We start from the raw sequence: 24447 nt of genomic DNA, 5'->3' as shown, positions 1-24447 counted from the left end.
TTTGGTTTGGGTCATGCTGAGTCTGTGGCCCTGGTAGGCTGTAAAAACAGCTGGAGGATTGAGAGGAGATGGTCAAAGAGAAGAGGACCTGGAGGAAGTCCTTGATGCCATAGCTTTCTCCCTTCCTCTTTTTCCTTCTCAAAGGTTCTTGACTTCCCAGATTGCCTCCTTCCCCTTTGGGAGCTGAGAAGGTGGGGCAGGGGTGATAGCTACAGTTCTGCTCCTTTGGGTCCGCCTGGATCTCTGTTGCTCCTTGGGAGCACATAGCTTGCTGGTCCTGGCTTCTTAGCCTCCCTCTTACGTGTCTCAGCAGCCACTGAGACATATGTGCTGCCCTGGCATCTCTTCCCAGCTCCCATATTCCCTTGACACCTTGGGTGGGTTATGGGCATGCAGGGATGCTGCTGTCAGAGGGGCACTGACTCTCTGATGCTGTCACCCAAGGTGAATGTTGGAGACACAGTCGCGATGCTGCCCAAGTCCCGGAGAGCCCTAACTATCCAGGAGATTGCTGCGCTGGCCAGATCTTCCCTGCATGGTACGCACCCCCTTCCCATACCTTTGGCCACTCTGTCCTTCCTTCTTCCTTTTGCACATACACATTGGGGACTGTATCCTGTGAGCTCTTGCTGGGATCTCCCTTTTCCTCCCCTTCTCAGATGAATCCCAGCTTCCTCCTCCCATCCAAAGGCACATGTGGACCCAAACTACCACCACCCTTCCACTCCCCTCTCAGATGCTCCCTGGCCTGTGCCCTAACCAGGCCTCCCTCTGCCCCACCTGCAGGTATTTCCCAGGTGGTAAAGGACCACGTGACCAAGCCCACCGCTATGGCCCAGGGCCGAGTGGCTCACCTCATTGAATGGAAGGGTTGGAGCAAGCCAAGCGACTCACCTGCTGCCCTGGAATCAGCCTTTTCCTCCTATTCGGACCTCAGCGAGGGTGAACAAGAGGCTCGCTTTGCAGCAGGTGGGGACAGGAAGGGGTCAGCCACACGTTTGTCATAGGGATGCTCCCATTGCCTCAGACCTGATGTGGAGGTTGGAGTCTTTCCATACCCCTCTCTTTCCTCTCCTGTCTCCAAGCTGAGCCCTAGTCTTAATTCTTCCTCTAATGTATTCTGCTAACGAACCTTCTCCGCTAATGAATTCCGTGTCCTCCCCGACAGGAGTGGCCGAGCAGTTTGCCATTGCAGAAGCCAAGCTCCGGGCGTGGTCTTCGGTGGATGGTGAGGATTCCACCGATGAATCCTATGATGAAGACTACCCTGGAGGAACTGACTCAGGTGAGGGGCAGTCCATGCTCGTGCCCCTAGCTGGGGTGGGACTGAATGAGAGGCCTTGTGATTCAGAGGCTTTTGGAAGGGGTGGGGTGCAGACCCTGTCCAGGCAGTCCTTGACATTTCCAGGGGCAAGAGGGCTGTCCACGCTCATGGGGGGGCAGTCAGCACCTGGAAATGGAGTAGTTCCTTTCCCACAGGTGCGGAGCCTTCTCTGCCTGTGCCGTTGGGCCTTGTAGTCCAGAGACCTCACTGATACCTTCTGTGCAACTGTGTCTCTGGGAGGGTCTGCTGTGCCTCACCTTTCCCTCTCAGGGCAGCCTTCTGGCCAGCTGTGGCAGCACAGATGAGCCACAGCAGCATAGCACCTCACAGGGCCATAGCCCCAGACAAACAGGAAGGCGTGCTGGGCCTGGACCGCCCACAGGGCCGTGCTGGCTCATGTTCAGCATCCTCAAATTCCATCTGAGACCTGCCTGTCGGCCTTTCTCTGGGCCAGTGCTTCCAGAGGGGACCCTGCGGGGCTGTGCAGCTGTGCACAGCCCTCCTTTCATCTTCCAATCCCCAGACCACATGGCTGACTTTCTCTGTAGCTTCTAGGCTCATGCCTCACAACACTCCCCCCACCCCTACTTCTTTGCCTTTGAAGATTGCCTCCACCAGCCCCCACCCCTCCAGCTAATTAACAGATTCTCCAAGAGCAATACATTCGAGCAGACTAGCAATACATTAGACTTCTGCTGTGGTCCAAAGGTGACTGATTTGGTTGCCTGAGGCCAAGATGGAGCCCGAAACCATAAATGCTCTCGTTTGATTGAGTTGCAGGCCTGCTTTTTGATCCTTGATGTAATGATAATAACATTTATCCGAGGCCACCACGACCCCACGTAGAACCTTCATGCAAATTCAAAAAAGCACCTCTCTCTGGTGGGGAGGGTCCCATGCTAGGGCATGCTGCTTGATGAGCAGAGGGTGGGCTGAACTTCAGTCCACACTCACTGCCTTGGATAGGCTCCCCTCGTGCAATGGACAACTGGCACAACCATGTGTGGTATCCCTGCATTTATTACTTTCTTACTTTGTGCTACATTCTTTTGTTCTCTCAGCAACCCCATAAGTAGGTATATTAGACTCTCCAATTTGCCATTAAGGAAACTGAGGCACCCAGCGGTTAAGTGACTTGCGCAGTTACCCAGCTCCTACCCACTCTCCCCATAGCTAGGGGTGCCAAGGATGGAGTGGGGAGAATGTGGCTTCCAGGTTGGTCAATTGACATGGGGCTAGTAGGGCTTAATTCTTTTTTCTCCTCCTGCAGATATGGCTGGGCAGCTGCCCCTGGGGCCCCACCTCCAGGACCTCTTCACTGGCCACCGATTCTCCAGGCCTATGCGCCAGGGCTCTGTGGAGCCTGAGAGCGACTGCTCGCAGACCGTGTCCCCAGAGACCCTGTGCTCTAGTCTGTGCAGCCTGGAGGATGGGTTGCTGGGCTCCCCAGCCCGCCTGGCCTCCCAGCTGCTGGGTGACGAGCTGCTCCTCGCCAAACTGCCCCCCAGCCGGGAAAGTGCCTTCCGTAGCCTGGGCCCATTGGAGGCCCAGGACTCGCTCTACAACTCGTCCCTCATGGAGTCCTGCCTTTCCCCCGCCGAGGAGGAGCCAGCCCCCTGCAAGGACTGCCAGCCTCTCTGCCCGCCACCAGTGGGCAGCTGGGAACGGCAGCGGCAAGCCTCTGATGTAGCTTCTTCTGGGGTGGTGTCCTTAGACGCGGATGAGGCAGAGCCAGAGGAACAGTGACCCAAATCATGCCTGGTGGTGGCATGCGTCCCCTGGCTGCTGCTGGGGGCAGAGCCTCTGTGCCCAAGTGCAGGCTGGAGGCCTCCAGCAGAGCTCCAAAGCCTAGAGGGCTCCTGGGAGCACTCACTCCTCCGTTGTGTGTTTTGCATGAAAGTGTTTGGAGAGGAGGCAGGGGCCAGGCTGGGGGCGCATGTCCTGCCCCCACTCCTGGGGTTTGCCGGGGGTTGCCCGGGGCCCCTGGGGCATGGCTACAGCTGTGGCAGACAGTGATGTTCATGTTCTTAAATCAAAAATGCCACATACACATTTCCTCTTTGGATGATGTGAACCCCTAAGGGGGTGGTTGTGACTGGGCCCTGTGGGGTGGAACGGGAGGGAGCCCGGCCCCCTCTCCCCCTTCCCTGTGCCTCTCTCTTTGCTTCTCTCCACTTCTGAGTCCATGTGCAGTGCTTGACAGACTCCTCCCCCATCCCAGGGCGGGCTGGCTCTTACCCTCCTGGAGCCTAGGATTGAGCCGTTTCCCCCAAGGGCCCCTCGCCCAGCTGGGCTCGTGCTGTGCTTTGCCTCTCCATCATCTCTAAATCTTCTTCTATTTCCTAAAGAGGGGTTTTGGTCTGTTCTTTCAGTCGTATTCTCTGGGAGGCACTGGATTGATGAAGGCATGTACCCTCTGCCCTTTTCCTGGCCCCTTGTAGGATGTGTGGGCAGGATCCCAGCGGCTCACAGCCTGCCTGGCTGCCCTATTCACCGAGTTCTTGTCAGAGTGGAGTTGGGAGAAGGGATGGCTCCACTTGCTACGGAGCTGTGACTTCAATGTTCTTCCAGAGAGGGCCACAAGGGGGCCACGTGGGTGGCTGGGCAGTTGTCTGTGGGGGCCTGAGCCAGGCAGGAATTGTGCCAACAAGTGACAGTCATGTGGGAGTGTCTCTCCTTGGGGAGGGAGGAGGGTAGTGCCTTTCTTGGCTGAATGAAAGGCCAAAGCTATAGCACTGCGGGCCTCTGCCCCAGCTAGCGTGTTGATAACTAAGCAGTGGAGGCCTCTATGGATCCTGTGTTCCACAGACCGTGAGCTCTGGAGTTTTATGGCTGTGGGGGGTTTGGGTGGCTGCAGAATTCCGAGCCTTGTAGGCTTTGGCAGGTAAGAGGGCCCAAGGTAAGAACAAGAGCTGATGGGCACAGGCATTCTATATATAAGTGGCTCATTAGGTGTTTATTTTGTTCTATTTAAGAATTTGTTTTATTAAATTAATATAAAAATCTTTGTAAATCTCTATATACATCTGGTCATTGGAGGTTCCAGTATAAACCCATCTTAGTTCTACCCATTTCCCCCTCAAAGGGGGAGCAGGGGTCAAGTGACTCCACCCCTGTCCTGCCAGGGGGATGCTGATCTTCCTGCCCATGGAACACTTGCTACAGGTGGGCACTGGGTCAGATTCCAGGTAGGATGAACCAGGAGGAGCTTGGCACCCCAGGACTGGAAGGGAGGCTAGGGCTCCAGCCTTTAGTGCAGGCGCCTCCTTTCCCAAGGCAGACGGGACAGGAGAGCTTCATGGTCTAGACCAACAGCCACAGCCACTGCCATCCTAGGCCACCCACTGAGGGGGTTCATTGGCACTTGTCATCGCTGTCAGAAGGGCTCCCCTCCCGGGGGAGGCCATGATGGGAGCGGGGCCCCCAGAGTGCATGCACCTCTGTGGTCTCTGTGTCACTGCTGCTGGTGGCACTGTCACGGAAGCTGGCCAGGGGCGGCCGGACTTTGACGCCCTGTGCTGTGACAGAGCCCTCGATAGCCTTCCGGAGCTAGAAAGGGTAGAGGGTCAGATGTGTGGACTCTGAGCTCCCTGCTCAGACTCCACCCCAACACTTACCCCAGGTGAACTGGACACAAACAAGCCTGCATGCCTGTTTGGAAGCAGAAATGGTTTGATGGCCATTATCATCTCACCTCCTTTAGGGTGACGATCCCAATGAGTCGGCCAATACTGGTGACATAAGCATGGTCCACTCCCAGTAGTGAGAAGATGGTGTGAGTCTGCAGGGTGGGGAGAAAATACACTGGACATCATGTACACCATCTACAGGCCAGAGGGCCCCAGGACAAGGCCGGGGTGGGGAATAGGAGTGGTGCCATACATAGATGGGGGGTGGGGAAGGGAGGGCCACCAGAGGGAAAAGAATAATGAGGATATTTCTGCAGCCAGGCCTCAGAAACTTGATAGAATCTTTAGGTTGCTTATTTGATGGAGAAACAGAGGAAGGATTCTTCGATGATGGAGGACAGAACAACTGTTCAAATGTGACATGTAATGATTGGCCATGCACTGAGCGAGATCTTTATGAAATTAGTAACTTCAGTACTGTTCTGAGATACCCATTCTACAGGAGAGGCAGTATGAGGCTCAGTGGTGAAGTGACTTTGCAGCTCCAGAAGGAGTTTTCATCCCTCTATAGAAGGATAGTTTTCATCCCTCTACAGCCCCGGTCCTGTGCAGATGTCCAATCAGTCACAGAGGTATCTGGCAGAGAGGTTCCATATCCTTTAGGGGTACTGGCCCTGAATTTTGTGCCTCTCACCCCACTTTAGTAGCTGACACATGCTTCCCATTTGCCTCCAGCAGGCTGGCAGTTAAAATGTCCTTTACCGTGGCTCTGACATTTCAATCATGGCCTGAAGCACTCTACATCTCACATACAGTTTGCCTTTTCTGGGGCCCAAGTAGCATCCCAGGTGCTGTTGAGATGTAGCTTGAAGTCCAGGGAAACAACAGTCAACCACAAACTCCCATGTCTTTCTGGCTTTGGACTCTCCCCTCAACTTTCAAATGTAATCACCAAGGGCTCAGAAATTGTCAACCAGTTCTCCTTGTGTTCTAAGTAGATTTTCTTGGGCCAGATGTCTTGAAAAACACTACTGACACAGCAGTTCCTGGAATTTTTGGCCTATCACTTATCGCAGTGTTTTCAGTTTACTTGTAAAGTCTCTTGGCTTAATGTTTGAATCAAAATGGGCATTAATAACCCAGCTTTTTGAATACTAGTTACTCAGAACTCATTATAGCCATCTGAAAGCTTCAAAAATATTTTCTTATACAGTTGCTAAATCATTAGAGGGCTTCCAGAGCTTTCCTAACTCTCCATTTAAGGCATGACAGTACTTATAAAGCAGTTAGAAGTTCAGTTTTAGAATAAGCTTCTCTACGTTCCTTCAATACCTTTATCATAACTTGTTGGGGTTAGCAAGTTCTTCCCCATATCTGACTTGAATCCTACATGCTACATGTTACCTTTTAGTTTCCTCATCTGACTTCAAAGGGAAACCTATATTATCAGATTTTCTGTTTTAATAATCCACTAGCTTTGTCTTCTTATGGTTTAATAATCCCTCTATCTTCTCCCAAGGATCCTATTAAATTGTTCCTCTGGATTTTCTTTTTCTCCACAATCTTAATTAGAATGAGCTTCTGGTAGACTCTATGTCTTTTAGGTTTGCAAACCACTGGTCCCAGGCAGTCACCAAGCCTTGCCGATCTGCTTCCTGAACATCTTGGCCATGCTGATTCCCTCACTATCCTTACCAGGACCAGGCCACAACATCCTCATGGGGTCTGCTTTTGGTCTCCCTTCCCTTCAGCTTGGCTCTGCCATCCTATGAGCTTTCTCAAACTTGAGTTAGAGCCCATACTCCCCAGAATAGCCCACAAGACTCTGCCTAAGGCCATCCCAGCTGGTCTCAGATTCTGCTAGACACTCTAGCTTCCAGCCTCACATAATCACTCATCTTCTTCTGAAAACACTAATTTCTTGGACACTTCAACCCTTCCCTCAAGTCCCCCGCTGTCTGCCTCTTAGTATAAGCAGTAGTAGAAGTCATTCCTCACATATATTGAACTCTTACTATGGCCAGGCACTGTTCTAAGTATCCCATATCAAGTCCTTTATCCAAAGAAAAACCTATGATGTAGGTACTCTGAGCCCCATTCTACAGATAAGGAAAGCGAAGCACAGAGAGGCTAAGAAATTTGCCAAGGCTACACAGCTAACACATGGCAGACTGAGGATTTAGGTAAAGCCGGGCTGGCTTAGCTTTGGCATCCTAGCCTCCCCTGCCCCTGCTTGTCTGCAGGTGGTTTCAGAATGAATGTGGCAAGTAGCTGGTATGGCTGGCAAGCTCTAGTCTCATAGGTCCCTAAGTAGTCTCCAGTGGATTCCCTCTCCCCATGAATGTTCCCCTCCTGAACTTGACTGGGCTACTACTAATTGATTCTTCAGGCCTACAAGGCCATTTTGAATTCTCATCTTTTATGTTCTTATCACTTCTAGTTCTTTGTACTTTTGTTAGTCGGTTTCTCAAAGGCTTCTTCTCTTCCTCTGATTTTTAAGTTTGTAACAAACACCTACTTTGTTCTTTTTCATTTTAACTTAATTAGACACCAGGGAGCCCATTGGAGGGCCTGTACATCTTGGGCTTGGGAACAGTGAATTGACAGGGAGAGGGACAGCATGGCCTTCTGAAAGAATCCTGGGATTGTGGCCAGGGAATCTGGGCTCTGGGCCTGGCTCTGCTGTACTGACTCAGGCAAGTGACCTATTCACTGCCTCAGTCTCCCCATGTATTAAAATGGTTAAATCCCCAGGCTTTTGGGTCAAACCATCTTGGATTCCAGTCTGATTGCGCTGCTTACTAGCTGTGTGACCTTAGGCAACTTGCTTAACTTCTCTGAATTTCAATGTCCTCATCTATAAAAACGAATATCACAGTATCCATTTTACAGTCCAATTGTGAGGATTAAATTAAACGTGTGTAGAGCTTAGCAAGTGGCTGGCACATAGTGGACACTATAACAAATGGCAACACGATAGAAAAGCTTTAGAGTTCTTAGGAAGAAAGGCTTTAAATAAAAACTCAGTGTATTCGCAGGTCTATATATATTTTTCTTGCAACTGTACTGTAGTTCCCCAGTCACTTTGATCTGATGTCTTTACCCAAAGGCTTTAAAGTTCCTTTATTACCTTTTGCTTTTTTTTTTTTTTTTTTTAAATTACCTTTTGCTTTTCTCTTTCTTTGTGCCCTGTCCTTCCTGGCCCAGTCCCTGCTTGTCTGGGATGGCTGGCTCTTAGGCTCAGCTTGCACCTCGGCTAGCTGCTGGAGCTGCAGACCTTGGGAGTATTCCTCCACTGCCTGCATCCCCATGCCTTGGAGGCTTGCACGTTTAAATCTGTCAACAATTTGGCTAAAATGCTCTGCTCGGTTTCTACCCCAGCACCCTGCTGGGTGTGCCTGCACTTCCTGCCTTCGCTTAGAAGCCTGAAGATGCCCAATGAGGACACTGTCCATGCTGGGGAGGCCCCGAGAAAGTCCTCCACAGAGAGCCCCAGCCCTTCTTGAGTGTCAGCCTAACCCTCCACCAACCTGTCTGCACTCAAGTTTTCTCCCCTTATCTGCAGGCCATTTTGCCCTTCTACTGAGCTATCTTCCTGTGTACCTACCAGTTTTCCTTTGGCCTACATTATTAAGTCAGACTTTCTGGGGTCTGACATTCCAAGCCCCCCACTGGGCGTTTCTCATCTTTGTTTATCTCTTCTCTGCAGTGTCCCCACCCCTACTTGGATATTTGCTAGCTTGTTTATTAGAGTTTCTTATCCTGCCTGTTTTTCACCCATTTTTTTTTTCAGTTGTGGGTGTATCAGCCTTGTTGGGTGCTGGCAGTCTCCTGCCTGGCTCTGACCCTGGCCTGGCCCTCTGGCTTCCACCCAGCTCAAACCCTGTCTTTGTTGCTGCTTTGGCCCAGAGTTCCCTGGGGGGCAAGGCTGAGCAGAGGAAAAATGATGCCTGCGGTAGGCAGGAACAGGCTAAGGGGACCTGACTCCCGGCCTCCCATCCTTTAAGGCAATATGTTTGAAACACAGCACAGAGCCCACCCTCTGCTACCCTGTTTCCCCCCACCTGCCTGAGTCCAAACTGTGGGAGGACCTAGATCCCCACCCTGTGCTCCTGAGAGCTCAGGGCAGCCCCTGGCGAATGACCCTACCTTGTGCAAAGAGGTCCGCTCCACCAGCTGGAAGGGGGCAGGGTCAATTTTGCAGTCGCTGAAGTTGACAGGTTCATCTAGTTGCTGTTCCTCCCACTCCAGAATCTGAGAGGATGAGACAGAGGATTAGGGGGAAGGTGCCAATAGCTGCTCTCACCTTCCTGAAAGCTGGCTCCCCCTTTTCCCACCCAATGGTCCCTCCCATGGGGACAGCAGCCAAGATGATGACTGAACACTCCCAGGAAGAAACAGGGTCCAGAGTCCAGTCACACCTTACCTCCTCAGGGGTCATCTCGCCTTCCAAGTCTGAGTCACTCTAGGAGAGAGGGACAGAGGTTGGTAGCTAGTGGCTGGGGGGAGGTGGGTGTACCCCCCGGCTTGGGGAGGCTTATCCCGCTAGCCCACAGCCCTCCCTGTCCAGTGCTCCTGAGCTGCAGGAAGAAAGTGAACACTTACCGCCAGGGAGATTCGGACCCGCTTCAGCTTGCGCTTGTCACATGATTCGGACTTCTCCAACTTTGTTAGAGCCAGAGAGAAGAGTTGATGTTACAGGGAGGGAGGTGAGGGTTAAGTGGTGGAGCTGAGAGGAAGAGCACACAGCAGGGACAGAGCTGACATCTAGGAGGGCAGAAGCGCAGGGACAATGGAGGCAGGCTCTGTAGGGTTAATGGAGGGGTGGTCTCAGTGTCAGAGAGAGAGCTGGAAAGAAAGAGACAGAGACTCTGACTACTCACCTCTGAAGCAGCCTCGGGGGGTGGACTGCCACAGAAGAGGCTCCTGAGGGCGATGCCTGCCTGCTCCATGTTCCCTGTGTTCCCAAACACAAGGCCCCGGGGGCAATGTCATCTTTGAGGGCTAGGACGAGGAGAGGTGAGGAGGGCAAGAGGAGAGGTGTCCTGGTTCTACCCCTGGCCCATCTGGGCAGCCTCTTAGCTGGGATGTGCTCAAGCAAAAAGGTTGGGTAGGGCTCCCACTGGATCTCAGGGGCCGTACTCTGGCTCTGCCAGTGGGAGAGAGGCCCACCTGTGGGACTCTCCCCGAGGTTCATGGTGTTGCTGGGCCCCCTCTTGAGAGCAGGCTTCAGGGGCTTGTGAGTCTCCCCCCGGGCTGCAGGGAAACCTGAGTCCTCTGTGTTCACCTGCAGAGGCAGGAAGGGGCTGGTGAGGCTATGGCCCCAGATCACTTCTGTATTGCCCTCCCAGTCTACGTGACATTTGGGAAGATTGTGCAGTTGTGGGGTTCCCCTGCTCACCTGGAAGCGGACGGAGGTCTCAGGGCTAGGGGGACTCTCCTGATCGGACGGTGGAGAGGTCTGGGCATTTCGATGCTCCTGCATGTACTGCCGTCGGCGGGCTGGGCTCAGCTGCGCCCCCAGCAATGCCACCACCTGTGAGCGCTCAATGGAGCCCAGGAGGATCATGGACTCTGGGTAGAGCAGGTGGGAGGACTCAGGAGCTGGGGGTGAGGCCCTCCTACTCACCCCCTGGCCTTCTTTCACACCCAGAGTGGAGTCTTGGACACAGACCACGCACCAGAGGGCACCCCTGGCTGGCAAATGCTGGCCCAACCAAGGAGACTGGTTCTGAGCTCCTGTTCCCTCCCTCTTCCTGAGCAGCAACCCTGGGAGAAGCCCCTAGCACCAGAGATCCCTCCTGGTCTCACCAGGGGATTCCACTAGGGCCAACATGCGGCCCTTGGTCCTGTGCAGTGCTAATCGAAGGTCCCGGAAGGTGCAGCTGAGGGCCACGTGGGGAACATCCCGCACCATGATGTCCTCCACTCGCATCCGGTACTGCCTGAGGGTAGAGAAAGGCACTTAGTTTGTGATCATGATGGGGAAGGGATCCCAGAGCACTACCATCAGGGCCATAAGAAGGCCCCAGAGCCCATGGGGACAAGGGCTAAGAGCCAAGGAGTATTTCTGCCTTCATTTGATCAGGTGGGGCTAGCTGCGGCTTCCCCAGGATGTGGACAGGGCAGCTCTGGCCAGGAGAGAGCAAGGTGGCTGGTCTCCCAGCTTCACTGTCTGAGGACTTTGCTGGAGGTGGGTCTGAGGGGGTCCTTCTGACCCTCACCCGCACCCCCCTTGTCGCCCAGCCCTCCATACTGGTGGCGGCCCCAGCCCAGTTCAGGCAAATAGGGCAGTTTCTTGATCCGGATGATGCTGTCATAAAGTGAGGGCTGTAGGCTCTGGGCAACGGCGTTGGCCAGGATGACGGCAATCATGACGGGTAGGATGTGGGCAATCTGGCCCGTGAGCTCGAACACGATCACAGCCGTGGACACTGTGTGTGTCACTGCTCCTGCCAGTGCAGCTGCCCCTGGAGGTAGCCATCTTCAGTCACCTCAGGGTGCTCAGGTCCCAGATGACCCTCCCCATCCAGGGATGGTCCTCTGGGGGCCTTTCAGGTCGCCCAGTACACTACCAGGGACCTGCCAGGCCGCCCAGTACACTACTGGGGACTGGCTTCTGCATCTGAGCGAAGCCGGGTTCCTGCCAGCAGGGGGCACCAGAACCTCAGACCCTGTGGCCAGGGGTCTTGGGAGACAGATGGGGACCTGGAGCACTTACCCACCACTGCATAGCCACCAGGCACAATCCGGTAGGTGCTGCCGTCAGTGTGAATCCCATCTGGAAACCAGGCAGCCATGCTTTCTCCCACCAGACGCCCAAATGCTGCTCCTTCAGGGAGGGGGGTGGGAAGAGAAACAGGTAGTGGAGGGGGAGGGTGGGGGCACTAGGAAGAGAGAGGGTCAGAAGGTGGGGGAGGGGCCAGTGGGTCATTCAGTACAGGGGACAGTCAGGGGGTGGGGTTGGGGCTGAGGCTGGACCAAAACCCACTCCCAGGCAGAGAGGGGACGGCGAGTGGGTGGGAAGGTTGAGGCTAGGAGAACAGGCAGCTGAAGACTCACCAATGACAAAGACTGGCATGAAGGCCCCACAGGGCACTGGGATGGTGGTGGCCAGTGCAGACATCCAGAACTGCAGGCAGGAGGTGGTTCAAACAGGTAGAAGCACTGCCAGGCCCCAGGCAGCCCCCAGCTTCACCCTGAGGCGTCTACCTTCCTTATCAGTCAGGCACAATTTCCCAGCTATCCCAGAATCCCCCAGGATCAAAGAAAGGAGGACTCCAGAACCAGATGGCTTGGGTTCAAATCTTACTCTGCGGTCTAGCTCTGGGACAATTATGTAACCTCTTTGTGCCTTGACTTCCCATCTTAAAAAAAGGGCTACTGACACTACCTTTCTCATAGTGTTGTGAGACTTAAAAGGAAAGTGCTTAGAACAATGTCTGGCACCTAGGAAGCCCAGGTTGGCATTAGCTGTACACATGTAAGAGCCCTACCTTCATGAGAATGAAGATGACCAGGGTGAGGAAGACGTTGGCACGTGGTGGGCTCCAGGCCTGTGAGGTTCCCGGTGGCTCTAGCTCCTCTACCAGACCCTGGCGGACCCACGTCCGGTTGTCAAACAGGGTGACCAGAGTCTCTTTCTGTGAGAGCTGTAGGTGAACACGGTGCCTCAGGCTGGGGAACAGCCAGGATGAAGGGAAGGGGCCCAAAGGAGAGCAGAGACTGTTGGCTTTAGAGGGGATATATCCCAAGGGAAAGCACAAGTGTCTGTTCTGCCTGGAGTTACCTGTCCGGCCATGAACTGTCCAAACCCAGGGGGGAAGGTCAGAGTGGAGATGAGCAGGGTCACCAGAGCTGGGAAGAGCAGGCGCCTAGAGATATAGGTTTCACAGCATCAAACATGGGTGGTGTACCTACTACAGACTGGTAACAGTCTGGGTGCCCTCACATACCTCAGGGCTGAGGTCGCAGCAGAGCCTCGTGCTTACATAAAAGCACACAGTTCTGAGAGAAGGTCCCTTTTGCTGTTCGTGATATGATGGACCCAAGGGTGATGGCTGTCTGGGGTTATTATAAGCCCAAATGCCTTTCTGTTGGCCCTCGATTCCCCAAGTAGGTAGCAGAAATCCAACCCATTCCAGCCCTCTCTTGGACACTTCTGAGCTGTGACTCCTCTCTATGCTCTCAGAAGCCCAGCCAAAGGGCACACTGTGTGACAGTATGGAGAAGTTTATGCCTTTGTTTCTCTCTGGTGACTTAGAGTGAAGGTCAGTGTTGGGAAAAGCTACGGTCACTCATGAAGTTGACCAAAGGTGCCAGAGGGAACAGGTTTAGTGGGCTGCCCTTTCTCTGAAAGACGTCAGTCCCAAAAATCCCGTCTCGGGCCTTCCCGCTCCCAATCCTCAAGTTCACAAATGAGAGAGTTAAGCTCTGGAGATTAAAAAATCTCACCCATTTCCATGCTTCAACGGGGGGTGGGGGGGTGGGGGGGGGTGGAACTAAGGCTCAAACACTCTCCAGGGAGCAGTGCCATCTGTCCAGGCCAAGGGCCTAAGGAAGCCTTAGGGTTTTTGTTGTTGTTTTTGTTGTTGTTTAATGTTTATTTTTTTTTGAGAGAGAGTGTGACCGGAAAGGGTAGAGAGAGATGGAGACACAGAATCTGAAGCAGGCTCCAGGCTCTGAGTTGTCAGCACAGAGTCCAACGCGAGGCTCAAATTCACGAGCTGTGAGATCATGACCTGAGCCGAAATCAGACACTTAACTGACTGAGCCACCCAGGTGTCCCGGAAGCCTTAGTCTTTTCAAAAAAAAAAAAAAAAAAAAAAAAAAATAATATATATATATATATATATATATACACATATATATATTTAAATATTTATTTATCTGTTTGTTTATTTTTAAGAGACAGAGCACAAGTAAGTGAGGGGCAGAGAGAGAGAGAGGGAGAGAGAGTGTGGATCCCAGAGTGGGGCTTGAGCTCATCTGATGCGGGACTCGAACTCAAGAACCATGAGATCGTGACCTGAGCTGAAGTAGGATTCTTAACTGACTGAGCCACCCAGGTGCCCCTTTAAATTTTATTTCTAAATACTCCCTACACTCAGTGTGGGGCTCAAACTTACAACCCCAAGATCAAGAGTCACATGCTCTCCCGACTGAGCTAGCCAGGTGCCCCATGGACGTCTTAATCTTTGATGTGACGTGCCTTGACTACAAATTCAAAAGTGCCAATTTTGAGGTAATTCATATAAAAGCCAAAATGTTCAATCATTCCAGAAAACACCATTGGCTGATTTTCTCAATGAAGTGCTATCTTTAACTGGGCTACTCTTTGCCACAGTAGGGTGGCCCTCTCACCCTACTGTGACCATCGCACAACTCAGAGAGGAGCCCAGGTCCAACTCACTTCTTCATGAGGAAGCGGTTGATGGTTTTCTGCTTCCGCATCACCTGGACAATCTTCCGGTTCAGGTAGACAAAGAGCGCTCCCCCAAAGCCACTAGCAATACTAGAGAGGGGAGAAGTACCAGGGTGAAAGGGGGTCTTCCCTCTTCTACCTCCTCCTCTCCGACGCACCCCAGCTCCCTGAGCTCCCCTCACCCAATGACAGCAAAGGCCGGCAGCTCCTGGAGGTCAAAGGGGAAGTCAAGCCGGAATCGGGTTTTGAAGAGAGCCGTAATGGTCTCTGAAAGGAAAGCAGAGTAGCAGAGGGAGGCAGGTGTAGTGTTGAGGGCCCTCACCTGAGCCATCTCAGGGGTTCCTCTCGTCCCCCAGGTCTCCCCCACCTTCATCACGGTTCCAGACCGCCAGGACCCGGAAGATGAAGGCACTGAAGGTGGCAGCAAAGAAGCCTCGCCAGTAGTTCCGCACAGCGAAGAAGGTGGAGGTGACCTCAATGCTGAATAGGACACCTGTGAGGGGGCAAAGCAGAGTGCCACATGAGGCCTGGGCCCTGCCTGAGGACTCAGACCCAGATGAGAGGGGCAAAGGAGGTGAGGCCAAGGGCAGGGCTGAGGGGCTGGACTGACCGCCTACCTCCAATAGGTGCTGCAAAGCAGCAGCCTACTCCCACGGCACAGGCAGCAGCCAGCATCTCTGTGTTCCGGGATTCATTCTGGCAAGAGTGGTGGAAATGGGTGTCAGCGTGGCCTCAGCAGCCTCCCCTCCCCCTCTGCTTTCCCCCAGGGTCTCCCTTACCTCATAGATGCCCCCAAAGAGGGAGAGGAACTTGCTGAGCAGGGCAGCACACATGCTGGCGATATGCACAAAAGGGCCCTGGGGGTGTGGGAGCAAATGGTGAGTGGGGAAGGGGCACACCTTGACCTTGGCCTATCTTCTTCCCCCACTGGGACAGACTCCTTCTATCCCCAATCTGGAGTTACCTCTTTGCCAAGGGGCATCCCGCTGCCCAGGGCACAGGTCAGCCCAATGACCTTAGCTACAAAGGTCTTCAGGGTGAGGTATTCCTTCAGCACCACTCCTCGCAAGATGGTCTTCATCTCAGGGATGCCAGACCCTGGAGAAGTTATGGTCCCAGGAGAGTCATTTGATGTGCCCGTTTCAGGAGGTCCCATCACTGCCCTCCCCTTCTTTCTTACTGTACCGACAGCCTGAGGAGCCAGGATCTGTGTGAATCCAGCTGAGAAAGTGATGAGAACGATGGGGTAGGTGACCCAGGCCAGGTACTGGAGCAAGAGGCTAGTGTTCAAGCCTCGGGACATCCACTGTTGAGCTGTGGGGAGAAGATGAGCTGCTGGACCCTAGATGCACACACCCAGTCCCCACCTAGCCACTGGGACACACTGATATGACAAGCTGTCCCAGGGAGAATCGATCCATCACAGACAGCCTGGGCATGAGGGGTAGGGAGGCGGCCTTACAGGGCATTCATTGGGACAAAGATCACAACAGGGAAGAGGGGCAGTTCGAGAAGGGAGGCAAGAAGTTGTGGCCTATGGGAGTGGCAGTCATTATGCCTGAAGAGGAGGCAGTCAGGCTGGCTGGGGAAAGTGGTCAGTGGCCAAGTAGCCAAGATGCTTGGACAAGTGTGGCATGGAGAGAGCAGGTTGGTTCTTCCCAGCCTTCCCCTTGCCAGCCCTTGTCCTTACCCTGCAGACAGGCAGCGATGGCATAGTCCATGGCCCAGCTGACCAGAGCCATGAGGAGCCCCAGCAGGACCAGGAAGATCCAGTCTTCACCAACCCTGGACACTAGGAACTTATGGCAGCGTACGGAACAGACTGGGAGCAGGGAAGGGAAGAATGGAGTGGGGAGGGGGGGGAGGCTAGCACCAAAGTATTCCCACCTCTGCCCCCCAACCCTCAACCTCCCAATGGGTAGCTCTAATGGCCTCTGTCCCCCTTAGCACAGCACAGCACAGCACAGCCAGGTCTCCTGCCCCAACCCAGGTCTCACTGCGGCATCGGGCGCAACGGCTCTGTCCATATTCCAGGAGCTCTGGGGGAGCCCGAGGGGAAGGTGGACCCCTCCAGGTCTCGGGCCCTCCCAGGCGAATCCGAGCAGCTTCCTCTTTGGCAAAGGCCCCAAGGTCCTGAGTATACCGGCCATACATCTGAGGAACAGGGAATATGGGGACATTAGCAGATGTGCACTGAGTGGGGACCCCTGCATCAATTCCCCTTCTCCCAGACTCTATATTATATGCCCCTTCTTGAACCCACAGTTTCCACTTTGGCTTGGGGTGTGGAAACAATGCACATTACAGACCGTGGGGGCTGTCCTGGCCAGAGTAATGGGGACAGCCAAGGTACAGGGCACAGCACTGGGGGTGGCAGAATAATTGTCCTCTTCTCACAGGCCTGCCCAGGGAGCATGGAGGAGGAGGAGTGGGAGAGAAGGCCCCAGAGGAGGAAAAGATGGAAAAACCTAAGGCAGTCTGAAAGTGGGAGGAAGGAAGGTCAGAGAATAAGGGATGGTCAAGGACGGAAGGGTAACAATGAGGGCCTCATGGAGCTGGGGGCAGCTGAGTTGGGCCTAAGAGCAGGCGGGGCCTCAATCCTTATCACGTTCCCGCTTGGCCTCTAGCCTGTGACCAACTCAGCTGCACCCTTCCCATCCACCGTAATCCCCTTGTCCCCATTCTCCACCCCTAACCACCTCCCCCCACCCCCCCCCCAAGCCTGCCAGCCCAGCTGGGAGTAGAAAGTCTCTGGGTGGGTGGAGAATGCTGGTGGCTTCAGTCCCACTCTGGAGCTGCCCTGAGTCCAGTGGTGGGTTGGGGCCGGCAGAAGCTGATGGCTGGGCTGTGACTGGGGATGTTGGGGTGCTGGGACGGGAGAGTGAGAGTCGCTGAGCCTCAGCTAGACCTGCCAAGCTGGGCGTGTGTTGGGGGGTGGGGAGGAGTAGATTCCGGCTGCCACCCGCAGAGCTTCGGGACACAAAGGGCTCCTGTTGGGGCTGGGGTTGGTGGTGGGGGGGGAGGGAGGGAAAGATAGAGACAGAGCAAGAGAGTGATAGAGAATGAGGAAAGGGAGGAGAGGGAAAGGGAAAGAGGAGGGAAACAGGAGAAAGGGAAAAAGAGAAGCCAGGGGAAAGGCAGAGAAGAGAAAGGAGAAGAGAGGGGAAGAAGGAAGGAGGAAAAGAGAGAAAGAAAGTAGAGTACAAAGAGGCAGACACAGTGTAGGAGGGGGAGGTGAGTGTGTGTGAGAAAGACAAAGGGATTAGAAGGAGAAGGGGGAGAGGCTGGAGCAGAGAGTGTTCGGGAGACAGCATGACCCTGAGGATTCGTTCCAGAGATAGAGACCAGGCAAAGGAGGTGGAGATGTGGCTGGTGCAACAGATAGACACCATTTCAGAGGTCAGGTGTCTGGCTTCTTTGACCAAAGCCCCATTCTCAGCCAGGACAGATTGACAGACACCTCCCCCACAATGCGAAGGCTTGCCCCTCTCCCCTGGCTCCACCCCCACCCCTGCCACCTCTCCCTGTCATCCTGTTTCATCCAGTCTCTCTCTTATAACAGGGCACCTCCCAGCCCCAGCTACAACCCAGGACCCCTCCTCCTGGAGAGGCTCCCTCCCAGCCTCCTTCCAGAGCAAATTCCAACCCAAGCTGGTAAAAAGGAGCCACCGGCCCACTCCCTTCCCTAGAGTTTGGGTCCTCCGCCTAGTGACACAAGAAGGGGCAAAAGGCTTCTCAAACGCTAAGTTGCAATGGTAGCCATGAGTCAGCTCACAGCCCCAGGACCCCTGCTTTTAATGAGGTCAAGGGACACCCCTGAAGTGGGTGGGGGCTGGATACCCAGTCAGCATGGACAAAGGTCCCAATTCCCACACCCATTCTCGCTTGACCCATCCTCCCTAAAGCTCCTGTACCAAGAGTGGGGGGCGGTGTACAGGAAAAGCTCTTTCCCCCCAGAGAATCCCCTGAGGGCTTCTTGCCAATGCTGGGTTGCCAGTCCCCCAGGGGTAAGGGCTGGGGGCTAGGTTTGGGTCTGAGCCATCTTTCCACACAGGCTTGTTTCTAATTCTAGTACAGTGCCACACACTTAGTGGGGATAGAGGGAATGTCTTGGATGGTGGAGATAGGAGGGTAGAGAGAAAAAGTTCAAGGGTGTGAGTGGTGCTGGGGAGGGATAGTGGGGTGCTGAGACTTCAGTCCAGGAGGAGCAGAGAAAACGTGTGTGGGGGGGGTGGTAAAGAGAAGGACACCTGGGACAAGCACCTGATGTCCTTGTCCTCTGCAGCCCCCTCCCCAACCCCCCCTCCCCCCAAGCTCTCCAGCCTCTCAGGCCCTCGAGCCTCAGTTTCCCCAGCTCACTTCTGGGGCGGGCTTAGGGTAGGCCCCCGGGCCTCGCGCTTCCAAGGAGAACCCAGAGCAGCGGTACCGGAGTGCACTCCTGAGGGTTCCGCTCGGCTTCACTTACCAGGGTCTGCTCGTACTGCAGCGCCCGCGGCTCCATCCCTTCCGCCACTGTCGCGGCCGACGCGGCCGCCATCTCCGCCCACAGTCCTCTGGCCTCCCGGTGCGGCTCGGGCTCGGGCCCGGACTCGGCTCCCGGCCGGCAGAGCCCGCGCCGGCACCCGTCCCGTCCCCGCCGCCCGGGCGGCCGAGTGCAGAGTGCGGCGGGCCCCGTGCAGGCGCTTCGGGCTCAACCTCCAGCTCGCGTCCCCTCCTCGGCGGGCGGGCCGAGGGCGGTGCCCTCTTGTGCTGCTCCGCCCGCCGGGCCATCCACAGGGGCCGGCCCAGCCGGGCGGGGGTCTGCGTTGAGGCCGCCTCCGAGGCTCCGGGGAGGCGGCAGGGGGCGCTTGGAACGTGCTAACCTGCGCTCTCTCTGCGCAAAGGCCAGGAACTGAGAGGGGCAATTGGGGCCAAGCGGGGGCGGGTCCGCTGGCACGTGGAAGGGCCGGGCCAGGCCCGCGGCGCCCAGTGACGGAGCAGGAGGAGCCGGAGACGTTGGGGCTCAGCAGGGCCTGGGGCCGGGGTCGGCTGAACCGTTTAATCAGATTCTTTGCGCTCAATCTCTCAGGAGTGGCGCCCTCTCTTGCTTCTCCGGAGGGGCCAGACGGGCCTGGCAAGGCCCTTCTGCTCTGTCGAAGGTGAGAAGCAAAGCTGAAGGGACTCGTTGGGAGACGCTAGGCCCAGAAGGCGGGCGTGAGGGGGTGATGCTCGGAACTGAGACTCTCGATCTCTTTCATCCTCTTTCCTCCTCCTTCCCTTACCTGCTGGTCCTCTTGGGAGTCTCACCTGGAGTAACCCGGCCTGTGGGGTGCACCAGGGTGGAGGTGGGGAGGGAAGGTGAAGGGCTGAGGCTGGAGGGAAGAGATGTCTAGGTGCCGGGAGGCCGCTCCTGGGAGGAGGGTGTGGGCGTACAGAGGTCGCTTTTCCTTGGCAGGTCCCAAGGAGAAACTCGAGTAGCTACTGACTTCTCGCCACCATGGGGAACAGCCTGCTGGGGATCTGCATTCTCTACCAGGGTCTAAAGAAGGATAGAGCAGAGGGTGGGGTGAGCACAGAGTGGATGGGCAGTGTAAGAGATTGTGTCAGGGGAGAGGCTCGGGCCCAGGAAACAGGCAGTGTGCGGGAGAAGGCAGGATCAGGATGAGGGGGCATGTGGGAGGCACAGGCGGTGCCCAGGAGGGAGGACGGTGCCCAGGAAGGGGGCAGTGTGAGAGGAAGGGGCAGTATAAGGGAGGAGCTGGTATTCGTGGAAGAGGATAGCGCCAGGATGAAGGGGCATGTAGATTAGCGTCTGGAGGGAGAAGGCAGTGGTGGGGCAACAGGTAGTACCAAGCGGAAGGGGCAGTGCTCAGGAGGAGAGCAGAGGTTAATGCCAGGCTGAAGAGATCCTGTGGAAGAGAGTAAGTCCAGGGGAAGAGGGCAGTGGTAGGGAGGGTGCGGTACCAGTGGAGGGGACAAGTGCAGGCTTTCCTTTTCCCCATAGTGACATCATGGCAAATTCCCAAACTGGACAAACTCGGCTCAGGTGACATCCAGCAGGGCCAAGTCAGCCGGGGCCGGGCTGGGGGACCTCGGTGCCAGCTGGAGGGACTGAGCCCCGCGCTCTGCAGGGTCCGCGCGCTGGGGGCGGGGTTCTGTTCCTCCTGCCCTCCGCGAGGACTGTGCCCTCGGCGGGCACGCGGACCAGCAGGATAGGGCTAGGGCCGGGGTTCTCTGGGCCAAGGATCAAGGTCCCTGGCAGAGGTAGGCTCGCAAGCATTCTAGTCTTCCCAACCCGGACTCTCAAGAGGGCGCAGTAGAGCCTCATCAGGGAGCGAGAAACCGCGCCACCACGGCCGGAGGTGGGACTAGTCGTGTCCCCGCCCTGGGGCGGAGTTATATGGCCCTGAGGCCCGCCCTAAATCCTGAGGACTCTCGGAAGCAATCGTTCGGGGCGGAAGTTAGGAAGCCCCGAGAGCCAGGCAGCGGAAGTGGTGGCGTTACGCATTGTCGGCGCGCATGCGTTATTCTAGTCACTTGCTGCCACTTTGTAGGCGCTTTTACCCTCTCTCCACGCGAGGGGAAGCGCGTACCCTTAGTCGTGGTAGCGGTCTCAGCCACTCTGCTACTCTCGTGGCTGTTTCACCATGGCGGGCATCCTGTTTGAGGATATTTTTGATGTGAAAGACATTGACCCGGAGGGCAAGAAGTTTGACCGAGGTAAGTGAGGTGTACATAGGGGCGGTTTAGGGGAAGGGGCTAGACTCTTCGGGGACACGCCCCTGGGCCCCTTGTCCACCCCACCCACGTGGCCTGCCCCTACCGGCAGTTCCTGATAGAGGACTCTCCCTCGGGAAACATTTTATAGATGGGAAACGGAGACTCGGAACTCTGCCTGGCTTCACATATGCTGTGCCCTGTGCCTGGCTGGTTTTTTCTCATGGTGCTGATAAACTCCTGGGCACCTTTCTAATCGCTCCTCACTCTGAGCTAGGCGCTGTATCGAGCACCTTACACACATTTTGTCCTACCTATTCCTTTCAAGAGCCTCCATGAGGTAGGTGGTGACTTACCCAGTTTGCTCCTAGAAGTTAAGTAACCTACCCAAGGCTACATTGTGAGTAATCAGACTTCAGAGCTTGTATTCTTGTAGTGTCCTAAGAATTTTTAGTTCTTTGTGACGTCCTCCCGTAGTCAGAATTGACTGATTGCTATACACGTCTTTATTCTGTTACTGATCAACAATTATTGAAGTGTTCCTCCTTGATGTCTCTTCCTTTGCTTGGAGACTGAGATGTTCTTCGAGACAAATACCAGTTCTTACAAGTCCCGATAATCCACTCAGCACAGCACCCGGCACAGAAAGACAAAACCTTTGGATGAACGAGTAACTTGCCCAAAGTCAGGTTGTTTCTTAATCACCCAGGCAGGCCTAGAACCTGGATATTATTTATTGCCAGAGGACCTTTGTTTTTTTGTGGGATTCTGTCCACTTGCCATAGTTTTCTTCCCTTTCTTTCTGACGTGTCTGGTTCTGCATTTCTCTGAGAGCAGATGAGAGGCTAGTGGATGCAGACTGGGTTAGACTGAGTGTTCAATTACATATAATCCCCCAAAGCGGGGTCTGTAGCGTTTGCTGGAGCCTGGCAATTACCTATGCCACTCTTTTCTCTGCTTCCCTCCAGTGTCTCGACTACATTGTGAGAGCGAATCTTTCAAGATGGACCTAATCTTAGATGTAAACATCCAGATTTACCCTGTAGACTTGGGTAAGTGTTGAACACAGACAATAGCAGGAGGCTTTTTGACATTTTAGCCGTTCTTCACTCCCAGGTATTGCCATTATTTTCAGGTGACAAGTTCCGGTTGGTCATAGCCAGTACCTTATATGAAGATGGTACCCTGGATGATGGTGAATACAACCCCACAGATGATAGGCCTTCCAGGTGAGGAAGTGAAGAAGGGAGTACTTGAAATATGCCTGAAGATTAAGTAGATAAGTAGTATGAAAAGACCCTTATTTAATTTGTGGAATAAATGATTATCAGCAGAATCTGAGTAACCTTAAGGAAATTGCTGCACTTAAGAATTTGAACAGCCAGGTGTTTATCCAAGCAGTAATTACGTGTTTGTGGGTTGTAGTTTATTGATGGCTAAGGAAATGACCACTGAGTGACCTAAGCTGTGTGAACCTTGCATCTTGGGAGAGAGTTTGGTGTGATGGAAAGGCTTTGGAATTCCACGGAGTTCAAATCTCAGCCCTACCACTTATTTGTTGAACAACCTAACCTCATTCAGCCTCAGTTTCCTCACCAGTAAAGTATGGATGGTCCTGCTTTGCTCATTGGGTTGCTGTGAGGACTAAATGGCATTGTATCTGGAAGACGTCCGTTTTCATAATGTTGATGCTTAGTTATCAGTTACCATTATCAAAGGGCCTCTCGTTATTGTTAACTACTTTTTTAAGAATAACCTTGCTATTGTTGTTTCACAGGGCTGACCAATTTGAGTATGTAATGTATGGGAAAGTATACAGGATTGAGGGAGACGAAACTTCTACTGAGGCAGCAACGCGTCTGTAAGTTCCATGGTCTTGTGAGACCCTTGTCCCCTTGCCTTGGGCCATGCTCTGAAAATCTGGGCTGTGCTCATGTTTCCTGTGTCTCTCCCCAGGCACCTCAGACCTAGGCAGGACCCAGAAGGGGACTGTTCTGGGAACAGTTTCCAGTCTGAAATGTAGGCTGCTCACTTGGCCCTTTGTCAGGACCTCAGGGCCCAGGGGTCCAAGTGAGAAGCCGATGATCTTGCTATGTGAAGTGCAAAGGCAGGTTGCTTCCCCAGGAACTAAATGCAGCATTAAGTGATTAAACTGCTAGACTTTTTTGGTTTTGTTTATTTGTGTGTGTGTTTTGCTACTCTGCAATCCAATCCCTAGTTCTTTGGTTTCCCTGCCCAACTATTTTAGCTGTTCTTCAAAATCTTATTAAAACAATATGTGCTCTTGGTAAGAAATTTGAAAAGCAGAGAAGTAATGTGAGGAAGCAAAAAAAAAAAAAAAAAAAAAAAATCACCTATAATTCCATACCCAAAGGGAATCTTTTACATAAACATTTTTGAATATTCTAGGTTTTTTCCTGTGTACTTTTTTTTCTTTGAGATCATGTTGTTTTTTCTCTTTTTTTTTTATTTATTTAGTTTTGAGAGAGAGAGTGCAAGCGGGGAAGGGGCAGAGAGAGAGAGAGAGAGAGAGGGAGAAACAGAATCCCAAGCAGGCTCTGTGCCATCAGTGCAGAGCCCAAGGTGCATCTCCACCTCATGAACCATGAGATCATGACCTGAGCCGAGACCAAGAGTTGGACGCTTAACCGACTGAGCCATTCAGGCGCCCCTTCTGCTCTTTTTGCTTCAAGTTATGTAAAATGGGTTTCCCTATGTCAGTTTAAGGCTTTTCCTAAACACTTTAATAGCAGCATAACATTCCAGTAAATGGATCTATCTTAGTTCATTTGATCATTTCCATTACTCTGGGCATGTAGCATTTTCCACCTTTGTTTGATATCTGGAATACTGCCATGCACATATCTGTGCATTCATCTTTGTCTGAATTTTGGTTCCTAATGACCAGACGCTAGAAGGGTGCCTCTCTTTCTTAAGCTGGGATGGGGAGCCACTGGGTAGCTGCTCCAGAGCTTAGACTCATGGGACTGGGGCCTTCCATTTCAGCTCTGCCTACGTGTCGTATGGGGGCCTGCTCATGAGGCTGCAGGGTGATGCCAACAACCTGCACGGATTTGAAGTGGACTCCAGAGTTTATCTGCTGATGAAGAAACTGGCCTTCTGAAGCACCCAGGAAGCCAACTTTGCTGCTTAGTCACTTAGGGCTTGGACATTCATTCATTCAAGCCTGAGGAGCGGTAACTGTTGACCACCTGTTCAGGAGGGGCTGTCTGTCTGCCCACTGTGGGTGCATCTTTAGGTGGTCTGGACTCCATGGGAAACTTGCCTGTGAAAGACCCAATGGGAGAGCTTAAAATGGATCAGAAGTTGTTTTGTGTGTATATGATTTTTAAATTAAACTTTACTTTTTCAGA

General features: G+C 53.8%; 3 protein-coding genes across 16 annotated transcripts in view; 2 read left to right on the top strand and 1 right to left on the bottom strand.

Annotated features, from left to right (window-relative positions):
* The window catches only part of FAM131A (family with sequence similarity 131 member A), an 8681-nt gene extending 4350 nt beyond the window's left edge, over positions 1-4331 (top strand). For all 5 annotated transcript variants that reach the window (XM_042957232.1, XM_042957231.1, XM_007083615.3 and 2 more), the window contains 4 exons: positions 445-538; positions 787-969; positions 1169-1285; positions 2595-4331. In XM_042957232.1, the coding sequence (XP_042813166.1) occupies positions 469-538; positions 787-969; positions 1169-1285; positions 2595-3070 (846 nt within the window). In that variant the 5' untranslated portion in view covers positions 445-468 and the 3' untranslated portion in view covers positions 3071-4331. The remainder of the gene's footprint in view (positions 1-444; positions 539-786; positions 970-1168; positions 1286-2594) is intronic.
* Positions 4277-21447, bottom strand: CLCN2 (chloride voltage-gated channel 2). 8 transcript variants are annotated; one of them, XM_042957226.1, is made up of 26 exons: positions 21430-21447; positions 19664-19895; positions 18843-19506; positions 16375-16531; positions 16068-16199; positions 15563-15691; positions 15342-15475; positions 15157-15234; positions 14995-15073; positions 14745-14870; positions 14560-14644; positions 14366-14467; positions 12743-12827; positions 12450-12605; positions 12016-12085; positions 11675-11785; positions 11210-11423; positions 10765-10898; positions 10355-10527; positions 10126-10240; positions 9837-9910; positions 9559-9618; positions 9380-9418; positions 9103-9207; positions 5019-5105; positions 4277-4873 (listed from the first exon to the last, which is right to left on the bottom strand). In XM_042957226.1, the coding sequence occupies exons 3-26, from the start codon at positions 18912-18914 to the stop codon at positions 4679-4681; spliced, it is 2712 nt and encodes a 903-aa protein (XP_042813160.1). In that variant the 5' UTR covers positions 18915-19506; positions 19664-19895; positions 21430-21447; the 3' UTR covers positions 4277-4678. The 8 variants fall into 8 exon arrangements, 7 of the variants coding, with proteins under 7 accessions (XP_042813160.1, XP_042813159.1, XP_042813161.1 ...); XM_042957225.1 differs by lacking the exon at positions 21430-21447 and having other exon boundaries at positions 19639-20734; XM_042957227.1 differs by lacking the exon at positions 21430-21447 and having other exon boundaries at positions 18843-19501; positions 19664-20734.
* On the top strand, positions 20891-24447 carry POLR2H (RNA polymerase II, I and III subunit H). 3 transcript variants are annotated; one of them, XM_007083618.3, is made up of 5 exons: positions 20891-21076; positions 22042-22125; positions 22209-22302; positions 22851-22934; positions 24080-24447. In XM_007083618.3, the coding sequence occupies exons 1-5, from the start codon at positions 21004-21006 to the stop codon at positions 24195-24197; spliced, it is 453 nt and encodes a 150-aa protein (XP_007083680.1). In that variant the 5' UTR covers positions 20891-21003; the 3' UTR covers positions 24198-24447. The 3 variants fall into 3 exon arrangements, with proteins under 3 accessions (XP_007083680.1, XP_042813170.1, XP_042813171.1); XM_042957236.1 differs by lacking the exon at positions 20891-21076 and adding an exon at positions 21576-21757; XM_042957237.1 differs by lacking the exon at positions 20891-21076 and adding an exon at positions 21576-21762.

The sequence above is a fragment of the Panthera tigris genome, chromosome C2, assembly GCF_018350195.1.
Source record: "Panthera tigris isolate Pti1 chromosome C2, P.tigris_Pti1_mat1.1, whole genome shotgun sequence".
Classification (NCBI taxonomy): Eukaryota; Metazoa; Chordata; class Mammalia; order Carnivora; family Felidae; genus Panthera; species Panthera tigris.
This window is presented reverse-complemented; position numbering and strand designations above follow the sequence as displayed.